This window comes from Pimephales promelas, chromosome 21 (genome assembly GCF_988280905.1).
Source record: "Pimephales promelas chromosome 21, fPimPro1.hap1.1, whole genome shotgun sequence".
Taxonomy (NCBI): domain Eukaryota; kingdom Metazoa; phylum Chordata; class Actinopteri; order Cypriniformes; family Leuciscidae; genus Pimephales; species Pimephales promelas.
Window position 1 is genome coordinate 30,775,180 of NC_142789.1, and position 10,489 is coordinate 30,785,668.

At 41.7% G+C, this 10,489-nt stretch overlaps 2 protein-coding genes across 2 annotated transcripts; one reads left to right on the forward strand and one right to left on the reverse strand.

Annotated features, from left to right (window-relative positions):
- The first annotated feature begins 3,401 nt into the window (after positions 1–3,401).
- Positions 3,402–5,132, forward strand: tomm20b (translocase of outer mitochondrial membrane 20b). Its single transcript, XM_039664225.2, has 5 exons — positions 3,402–3,650; positions 4,048–4,094; positions 4,200–4,281; positions 4,373–4,515; positions 4,733–5,132. The coding sequence occupies exons 1-5, from the start codon at positions 3,527–3,529 to the stop codon at positions 4,775–4,777; spliced, it is 441 nt and encodes a 146-aa protein (XP_039520159.1). The 5' UTR covers positions 3,402–3,526; the 3' UTR covers positions 4,778–5,132.
- Positions 5,133–5,735: 603 nt separating this feature from the next.
- On the reverse strand, positions 5,736–10,402 carry rbm34 (RNA binding motif protein 34). Its single transcript, XM_039664224.2, has 11 exons — positions 10,258–10,402; positions 9,594–9,729; positions 9,408–9,517; positions 8,746–8,944; positions 8,558–8,617; positions 8,421–8,464; positions 7,795–7,878; positions 7,656–7,719; positions 7,467–7,509; positions 7,153–7,271; positions 5,736–6,198 (listed from the first exon to the last, which is right to left on the reverse strand). Exons 1-11 carry the CDS (start codon positions 10,281–10,283, stop codon positions 5,869–5,871), a joined length of 1,215 nt encoding a protein of 404 aa, XP_039520158.2. The 5' UTR covers positions 10,284–10,402; the 3' UTR covers positions 5,736–5,868.
- Between the last annotated feature and the right edge of the window lie 87 nt (positions 10,403–10,489).

The following is a 10,489-nucleotide window of genomic DNA, read 5'->3' on the forward strand; positions in this document are numbered from 1 at the left end:
TGAGAGGTGTACTATTATCAACGAGATCATTTACTGTGTTTTACACACCTGTGTCTGTAAATATTCACTAGACTGGTTTTCTTATCTTGTTGTGTGTGAACTTTTGCTCATTGGTGTATTTTATTAGGTTGCAGTGAGCATAAAATTAAAAACAATATATAGTATTATTTTAAGGTGTCATAGTTACAGTGCGAACAGCTCTGAGACACAAAGGTTGTGGATCCAAATGCAGTATTTACTGAACAGGGTAATCCAAAGACGTAATCCAAAGTACAGGCAAGGTCAAACACAGGTAGTCCATAACACTCACAACAAGGCAGGGAACACGAGTACTAATCCACAGAACAGGCAAGAAATCCAAACCCAAGAGACCAAACCAGGGAGAATGATGGGAACTGCAGTGCAACATTAAACAAGACTTCCTTCACAGATAATGAACGAGAAAACCAGGCTCTTATGGGGCTAAACCAGATAACGAGACGCAGGTGTCTGTGATAATGCACGAGGAGTCCGGCGGTGAGTCATGGGAGATGGAGTTTGTGAGGGAATGACGGTTCTCTGATGTGGAGCGCCCTCTGGTGGCTCTCATGGCTACAGTAATTATATGTTTAATAGCTGAGTAATATTAATAAACTACACGTACTTAGCCTACTACAGGGTTAGGGTAGGATTAGGATTTAGTTGAGACTTAGTTGCATGTAAATTAATTATGCATAATTTACTGTTATTAATATGGTAAGTAACATATAAGGACACTGTTACCAAAACATTTTTGCAAATTAATGAAAGTTAACTGAAATAACTCGCAAATGTATTTGCAAATGACTGATATCGCGTTCAAAAGTTTGGGGTCAGTACAAGTTTTTGAAAGAAGTCTCTTCTGCTCACCAAATTATTTGATCATAAATGCATTACAAACAGTGAAATATTATTAGGTTTTAAAATGTATTACAATTATCCGGGAAGTTTTGCACTGAATGAGCCGGTGGTGTCAGAAGGCCCGCGGCCTGCGTTGATGAACACGAGCAACATTGCATCATCATCATCCTCTTCATCATCATCATCATCATCATCAGAGGCTCCTCTCCTGCCCTCGGGCGTGTAAACAGGAAATGTGAACAGGCTCATGATGAATGAGAGAGAGAGAGAGAGAGAGAGAGAGAGAGAGAGAGAGAGAGAGAGAGAGAGAGAGAGAGAGAGAGAGAGAGACGCCTTTCATCACTTCAGTATTTCCCGAGGCGAGCCGGAGGGGGAGAAAACCCACTCACACACACACACACACACACAGAGAGAGAGAGAGAGAGAGAGAGAGAGAGAGAGAAACTTGGGTAAACGCAGTTAAACTGGAGCTGTTTTCCAAGGCTTTCATTCCAGTCCTGCTCAGAAATCTTGGCCTCGGGCGCGTGCCAAAATATTCATGTGCCTTTCGTCCAGAAACAAAGACTTCAAAGTTGTGTTGTGCAGGAGTTAAACAACCCTGTCCTGCTACTTGAGCACCAACTTACACACTCGTACAGAGTTAGTCTGGGCTAGAGTTAGTCTGGGTTAGAGTTAGTCTGGGCTAAAGGTGAAGAACTGGCTGCTGTTTTTGTGGATTTGTGGTTTCTGTTATCATCAAACACTCGTTCCGATTGCAAGCAGTGCATTAGAAACGTTCAAATCTTTTAAAGTGGTTAATATTCAGTAATACTGTTGATTTTCCGGCATTATCAAAGAGAACAACACCTGAGCTGAGCTCTGCACACGGACTGTCGGGTGTGAGTCTGAAGATTTAAAACACACTTCTTTCACGTTGTCATTATGGGGTATTGTTTATAGAATTTTGCGGAAATAATGAATAAAATCCATTTTGGAATAAGGCTGTAATATAACGAAATGTGGAAAAAGTGAAGTGCTGTGAATACTTTCCGGATGCACAATATTAATGTATAGGTTACACACACACACACACACACGCTGTGGGCTATATACATTAATATTTTCTTTACATGATATTTATAATCTTGCAAAATTAACAAAAATGTCATACTAAGAAATACCCCCAAAAATAAAATAATGAAATAAATAAACATTTTACAATAATATTGTAAAATTGACCATATTAACAGGTGGAAACTGTAAAAGAGCAATGCCATTTTAAAAATTTTAGTTTTAAAATAAAAATAAAAGTTTTCTTTGAAATATTGTTGTAATATGAATAAATAATAATAATAAAATAAAACTGTAAAATACTACTGTAAAGGCACCATTTCTCCGCCGAGTCCCCGTGAAACACTCCGCAGCGCATGGGAAGCGGACGCTGTCTGTCGATGATGATGATGATGATGATGATGATGATGATGATGTTCACGCATGTGTAATAACTGGATGCTGATCATTTAAAGGCAGTTCAGAGGCTGTAATTGGTATTCTGGGATGATCTCGACATGATCAATGCCTGTGTCTCCTCAGAGCCTCTAATCAGATCCAGTCGAGCTTCAGTCCAGGCCATCTGCAGCCGAGCCGAGCCAAGAGTACACACACACACACACACACACTGCACACACTGCACACTGCACACACACACACACTACAGCAGGTGCGGGTCACTAAAGGCAAAAAAAAAAAAAAAAAAAAAAAGCATAAATGCCAAAAGCATAAAAGTGAGTAATTATGTAATTAAGAGTCGAGTAAATAGAGTGATATTAAACTATCGAGCAAATATACATCTGAAGTTCTGGTGTTATGATCTTTCATTCATTGTGAGTGTATTTTTGGAGTGTGATGCAGCAGTGACCCCTACTGAACACACACACACACACACACACACACACACACACACACACACACACACACACACACACACACACACACACACACACACACACACACACACACACACACACACTTAAAGTAATACATTTAAGAAAACAACTGTTTTACATTGGAATATAATTTAACGAATTAAGACTATATATAAAAGAATATATTTATAAATGCATTTATTATGTTTAATAATTATTTGTTAATCATAATAAATTATTTATTACTATTTATAATAAATTATGTAATAATTATTATGCATTAATTCTGAAAGATGAATGAAAGAAATGTAATCAAACAAAAAGTGGAACAACTAAAACGTCATCAGATCAAGTTTGTATTTCTGAAGTTTTTCTGCGGTGAAAAAAAAAAAAAAAAAAAAAAAAAGTTTTTCTGCGGTGGATCTTCACTGCCATCTGCTGTTGAATTCAATGACGCAATTGTTCCAAACTGTAGATTTTTAAATTATTTCATTTTCTACATGAAGGTAATAATGCTGTCGCCTGGTTTAATCTCCATACGCGATTGAATAAATTGTTTGCGGGTGTCTTTGTGCATTTCTGATCAGGCGGAGCCCGCGGTCGCTCATCTGTCACGGGCTCTGACGTCATCGGGGTCCTTCCTCGTGTGGCTCCGTGAGGGTCATGCAGTCAGTCTGATCTGTGTTATTATTACCGTCATTATCCCCCGGTGTGTTTCTCTCGTGTCGTGTGTTTCTCTCGTCATGATGGGCAGCAGTAGCTCCAGGATCGCGGCGGGTTTGGGCGCGGCGCTGTTCGTCGGTTACTGTGTTTATTTCGACAGAAAGAGGCGGAGTGATCCAAACTACCAGAACAAACTCCGAGAACGTGAGAGCAGCTGATCTCTGTCGACTGTATATATATATATATACATCTGTCTGTGTCTGTTTATCTGACTATGTCTGTCTGACTATATATATATCTGCCTGACAGGCTGTCTGACTATATGTCTGTCTATCTATCTATCTATCTATCTATCTATCTATCTATCTATCTATCTATCTATCTATCTATCTATCTATCTATCTATCTATCTATCTATCTATCTATCTATCTATTTATTGATCTATCTATCGATCTATCTATCCACCTTTCTATCTATCCACCTATCTGTCAGTATGTGAGCCGATCTGAGTGCTGGTCCGGTAGGTGGTCCGGCTGGTTGTGGTTCTGCAGGAGTGTGTCTCTCAGGTCTAATAGTGGATGTGTGTGATTTTTGTTTCAGGAAGGAAACGGCAGAAGGCGTCTCAGGAGAAGGCTGGATTATCGAGGGTGATTCGACACACATTCATGTTTCACTGGTTATTCCTCATTGCTATAGCCGGGAATCATGATTGAGAAAATGGCCACATGAAAAGCTTTTATTTCTGTGTTCAGTTACCGGACCTGAAGGACGCTGAAGCGGTTCAGAAGTTCTTCCTGGAGGAGATCCAGCTCGGAGAAGAGCTCCTGGCTCAGGGTGAGACCTCACTGCGGTGGCTCACACACACTGTGTGTTTCTGCAGAGCGGTTACCCATCATCCCCCTCTCTCTCTCTCTCTCTCTCTCAGGAGACTATGAGAAGGGTGTGGACCACCTGACGAATGCGATCGCAGTGTGTGGTCAGCCTCAGCAGCTCCTGCAGGTCCTCCAGCAAACGCTTCCTCCTCCAGTCTTCCAGATGCTGCTCACTAAACTACCCACCATCAGCCAGGTGGGACCCGCCTCCCTTCACTCACTCACACACACAAACATCCATCCATTCAGCCGTGTCTAACCATAAGTCGTCAGAAGGGTGAGGTAAAAGCCACTTTTTAATGATTTTCTCTGTGGCACAAACGAGCTTCCGTAATCATTTAATAATTGATAATAATGAGATAAAAGAATAAATGTTTTTTTTTTCAAATATCATGTTTTTTTCCGCTTCTCAGCGTATCGTCAGCGCTCAGAGTGTCAGCGACGACGACATCGAATAGGAACTGTGACATCACTTCCTGTCTGCTCTGCCACCGAACGCACAGACACGGTTTTAAAGAAGCGTCTGGGATAGAATGAGTTTCTCTTCATGTTGTTGAGCCTGTAACGAGCGTGTCTGGAAACATCCGTTATTTTTGTGTCGTTTGTTTACTAACCGATTATTGCGTTTCCATTAAATATCAGTGATAGGCTCAGAGACAGGATGTTGTTTGGATGTCTTTCGTGTGTCATTGATCTGTCCTCGTGTGTTTAAGTTATTCTCCAAGGCTGAGACGTCTGATGTGGAATTGTGGGAAATGAAGCATGTATAAGTTTCCTTTTTTTTAAACTCCAAATAAAAACGGATAAACCGAATCAGCCCTTCGTGTGCATTAATATGGAGATCTTGTGATGCACAAATGCAATTTGAAGATTAAACCTAAAAGCTCATATATACTTCAGTCGCCGGGAAACACACAATAATATACACTTTAAATAAAATATAACTTTAATGCGTTCGGTATCAGGAACTGAGAATGAAGACTTCAGTTGTTCACAGCCTTTAATAATTGATCCTGATGTGAATTCATGTTTGCACAATGCGTTTGTGTTTATGAATACAACTTAAAATATTAAAGTCAACTGCTTTATTTATATATAGCACTTTCTACTTAGTGCATCAGAGCCACTTTACAGAGACGAGCGCAGGAGAACGAGTGTGTGTCCAGAAGAGAAGAGTCAGTCCAGCTGACCTGAGTTCAGCGATGCTTCATTTCTGCTGTAATAGAGTTATTAATATACTTCATATATATATATATATATATATATATCTACAGCCGCTCTGGAGGAGCCCGTGATGTCATCAGTTCTCATATAATGCTGTCGATGCAGGAGATCAATAATAAATTGCTGAATGCTAAATTAAATATCATTAAAAATATTCCGCATGAAATCTGCCGGAAAAAAGAGGCGAGAATGAAAAATTCTATGTTTATTAAAATCGTCCGGGTTGTTTTAGAGACAGAAACACCAGTGTGTTTAATCAGATGTTTATTGGAGACACGAGTGCTGCCGGGTCAGGTGTTATCAGTGATGTTGATCAGGTCAGAGGTCAGATGTGGACGGCGGGTCTGCTCTTCTTCTTCTTGTTCTTCTTCATCACTCGGCTCCTCTTGGCCGGATCCGCCGTCTCTCCGCTGAAGGAGGACGCTGGTGTTGTTTTGGGTCCGGGGTTCTTCATGCGGTTCCTGAGCTGGTGCTTCGGGCCCTTGGGTGTGCGGCGGCGCGGGGCGTCCGGAGCGGTCCTCTCGCGGGGCGCTCCGGCTGGCGGACGCTGCTTCTTCTTCTGCTTCTCCTTCTTCACGGAGCGCTTGACCCGCACCCGCCGCTCCAGCAGAGTCGACCCGTCCAGCTTCAGCGCCAGCATCACCGAATCTGGGCTCTGAAACACAGGGACCACAACACAGCTGGAACACGTTTCGTATCATATTTGATCTTTTATGGCTCATAAAGTCTGAGAATATGGAGGAAAAACAGCTGCTTTATTCAGAGGCGCAAACATATTACATCTAGTGCAGATGCGGAGACACACACTGGAAATACACACACTCCCGGTTAAAGCTTCGGATCGGTGCGATTTCTAAAGTTTTGAAAGAAGACTGCCAAGGCGGCATTTATTTAATTAAAAATACTCACACAAACAATATTATGATCATTTAAAATAATAATAACAGTTTTCTTTAATTTATTTTAGCAGATAAGGAACTCCCGCACACTATCATTACTTGCACTTTTCAATCAAGTTTATGCACACACAACGTTTCGGTCACACGACCTTCGTCAGGAGTATGATTTAATTTATTTTAAAAATCAAAGCTGAATTTATCATCATTACTCCAGTCTTCAGTGTCACATGACCCTTCACAAATCACTCTAATATGAGGATCTGATGATCAACACACATTATTATTGTTATCAGTGTTGAAAAGAGTTATATACACGTACTTTGACCTTATAAAAGATTATATTTGAGATTAATGCTGTTCGTTTGAACTTTCTATTCATCAAAGCATCCTGATAATAAAAGGTAATTAACTGCTATCAACACTGTATAATATTGTATAATATAAAGTTCTCATTATATTGATAACTGTGTTGATCATCAGATCCTCATATTAGAGTGATTTGTGAAGGGTCATGTGACACTGAAGACTGGAGTAATGATGATACATTCAGGAATAAATGACACTTTACTGTATATTCACAGAGAACAGATGATTTACACTGGAGTAATATTACACTGACATTAGGAATCGTACCGATCCGAAGCGTTTGACTGGTTGTGTATATGGCTAAAATTAAGAAAGATTAAATTGATCAAATACATATTAATAACCTCAAACAGGACGTATCCGAAGCCTTTTCCCATCCCAGAATCCCTGTCTCGCACCAGACGCACGGCTTCCACGGTCCCGCACTCCTCGAAGTGCTCTCGCAGCGGGAGCTCGGACACATCTGACACACACACACACACACTGAGTGAGCACGGCAAAGGCTTTCTGACCCCATTTGCAGATCATTTAGCTGTTTTTAAGCATCATGTCTCTTAGTTTTGATTGATTTCCCCAGAAAACAAGATATAATGTGTAATTTGATCTGGGAATGTTCAGATGTGTGGACGGGAAGACAGAAACACATTCGTTGACTCACCGTACGGTAAATTCCCCACAAATATGGAGCGTTTATGATCATGCTGTGGACAGAGAAAGATTGATTATTGGATTTTTCTGTGTGAACCGAGCGTTATGGAGAATAATCAACATTCAAGTTCTAGAAGAGCCTGAAAACATCATCCAGACTGTAGAAGTGTTATTATAATTATATGATGACATCACTCACTGCGCTGCGCTTAGAGACTCGGTCCACTCGGATGTGGAACCCCGTCTGGATCTCATGACCGTTCCTGCACGAGTTCAAATGCACGTCCTTAATATTTGATTCATAAGAATACAGTATAAATCTGCGAATGAACTCGTACCATTTGAGCGCTCCCGCCGCCGCCTCTTCCTCCCGGAACACCACATACGCGTTAATGTTCTGCTTTTTGGGATGAACTTTCCTCCTAGAAACGGAGACAGGATCAGGACCGTATTATCCAGGACACACACACTTCAGCTTATTATCACACACAGAAACACCAGGAAAATAAAGCGCATTATTAATGTGTTTTAGTTCAAACAGCAAATCCGTTAAATGTGACGATATTCAGAAGAGAACTATTTAAGCACGACGCCTATGAAGACTACGCATGTGTGTGTGTGTGTGCTCGATGTTAATTGTGTTATATAATAAGGGTTGGGTATCGTTTGAATTTGAAAGATTCATCATTTCGATTCCAATGATAAAAAACTTAAATATCGTTCACTTCGAGATATTGCAGAACATGTGACTGAATATCACGAGCACACACAGCGTTCGCCTCAGCCTCACACACACCAGCATTATTACACACTCGACTGAACAAACATGTGACTGAGTTAAACAGATCAGAGCGAGTGTGTGATCAGTGTTATTATCTCGTATCGATCAGACGCTGAGGGAGTGTGTGCAGTTTCTGTATTACAGGAAACAGTATTTAATCAGAGTATCAGACTCGGGACTCACTGGATGGCCGCCACTTTGCGGGAGAGCGTCGGATCTTCCCGAACCTACAACACACACACACACACACACACACACACACCGCGGATTAATGTCACACAGTGATGGAGATTGTGAGGTTATAACGGCTAGAGACGCACCACTGAGCGGAAGCGCACCGACTCCACCACTCCCACCGGCCGGAACAGGGACAGGAGACTCTGCAACACAACACAGGAAGTGATGCGTGAGCTCAGTGAACAGCAGGAAGTGATGCGTGAGGTCAGTTCTCATATAATGCTGTCAGTGCAGGAGATATGCAGATGTGTGTGTGTGTGTGTGTGAGCACCTTCTTGCTGCAGCTGGCCGGCAGGTTCCCCACGAACACCGTGCGCTTCAGCTTGAGCCGCTCCTCCGCCGTGTTCTTCCTCCTGCGTCCGCCGGCTCGCGGATCCCCCTCCCCCTCCTCGCCCGGCCGCGTGTGTGTGTGTGTGCGTTTCCTGGCAGTCGCCGGGCCGTCGTCGTCTGCGTTCTGCAGAGCGCTCTCTCTGTGGACAACAACAGCATCATTCGAGAGAGAGAGAGCGACTGGAGCGGGCATGCGAGTATTAAACTGTTATTAGCAGCAGGACTCAGAGTATGATTATCATCCTATCAGTATCAGTGTTGGGTTTTTATATTTCAGTTTGACTATTTAAACATTATCTGCAACTTTTCCACTTCTGCACGGGCTGGTGTTCGGATGTACGCATTTTTACTGTTTTTAATATATATATTCTCTGTAATATTATAGGAGCCTACGTGATGATGGGAACGAGTTAAATCAGTGTTTGTGTTTCTCATGAACGCTTGCAGCCAAAAACAGTGGCGAATATATTACTGTATTTATATTGTCATTGATATCGTCATCACAATAAATACCAGAAAATATGATGACATCGTTTTAAGTCCATATCGCCCATCCCTAATTGTTATAATTTGTGGATAGCTAGAGCGTGTCCACACACTGACCGGTCCTGCAGCTTCTGCTCGGCCGCCGACGGCCTCTTCAGGGTCTTCTTCAGCCGACGGGTCGGGCCGGGACTCGGAGCAGAACCAGACGCTGGCGGACACGCTTTAGGCTGATGGGAGAAACCAGCGTTATGACACACACACACACACACACACACACACACTGAGATCCTCTGATACACACACCTGTGGCGCAGGGACGAAGACTAGAGTCTTTGCTGATGAAGAGGAGGAGAATAAAGCGGACAAAGCTCCGGGTTTGAGTTGCTCCGGGAAGAGGCTTCCGGACACCTGACCCACCGTATACTGGCCAGCATCTCCACTGCAACAACACACACACAACACACACATTTCACAACCACAACACAAAAAACACACACATTTCACAACCAGAAAATATCCGTATAATACCGTGACATGCTGTTTCAGTAACACTTTACAATAAGGTTGTTTAGTTAACTACATTAGTTAGCATTAACAATTATTATATAGAAAATGATTTGGTAGACATGTATCAGTTGTATGACTTTTATCTAAAAACATCACATTAGAAGCTCATTTCCAGCACATAAGAACAAATCATGCTTTGGTAAATCATAATGGAATAAAAATCGAAATTATAACATACCAAGTCATGATCATGATCGATTATCTTGACATTAAAAAGTCGAAACCCTTTTGTCATGATATCTACTTTTTATGTCAGTTATGAGTTAGTATATCATAATTATGATTTGCAAAAGCCTGGTTATTTCCATGTGTGTTTCCATACTTCATCGCAGAGCTCAATGATATTTGATGACTGTCTGAGAGTGAAATATTACAGATACATTCATAAGGAAACACAAACCTCTTTACAAGCTGTTTCTTCTTCATGATGTCACTTCGAGCTCATGTCCGTGTAAATATCAGATATTTCAACATCAATATTTCTCACACAAACACACGTTTCGGTTGTGTTTCTCACACGCGCGTGCGCAGAGTTTCTCTGTCTCCTGGAAACACAAACACCGATCATTAGTTCCTACTAATCTCTTAGCGAGAACACATCAAGCGCGCTACACACGATAACGAGGCAAACG

Bases quoted from the DNA above. Each gene is read 5' to 3' on its own strand.
- rbm34 (XM_039664224.2), bottom strand. From the start codon at position 10,283: ATGAAGAAGAAACAGCTTGTAAAGAG. The intron at 7,720-7,794 runs GTACGAGTTCAT...GAACTCGTGCAG, and splicing joins GCGGCGGGAGCGCTCAAATG to GAACGGTCATGAGATCCAGA. The intron at 7,272-7,466 runs GTGAGTCAACGA...TGTGTGTGTCAG, and splicing joins TGTGGGGAATTTACCGTACG to ATGTGTCCGAGCTCCCGCTG.
- tomm20b (XM_039664225.2), top strand. From the start codon at position 3,527: ATGATGGGCAGCAGTAGCTCCAGGATCGCGGCGGGTTTGGGCGCGGCG. The intron at 3,651-4,047 runs GTGAGAGCAGCT...TTTTTGTTTCAG, and splicing joins CCAGAACAAACTCCGAGAAC to GAAGGAAACGGCAGAAGGCG. The intron at 4,282-4,372 runs GTGAGACCTCAC...TCTCTCTCTCAG, and splicing joins AGAAGAGCTCCTGGCTCAGG to GAGACTATGAGAAGGGTGTG.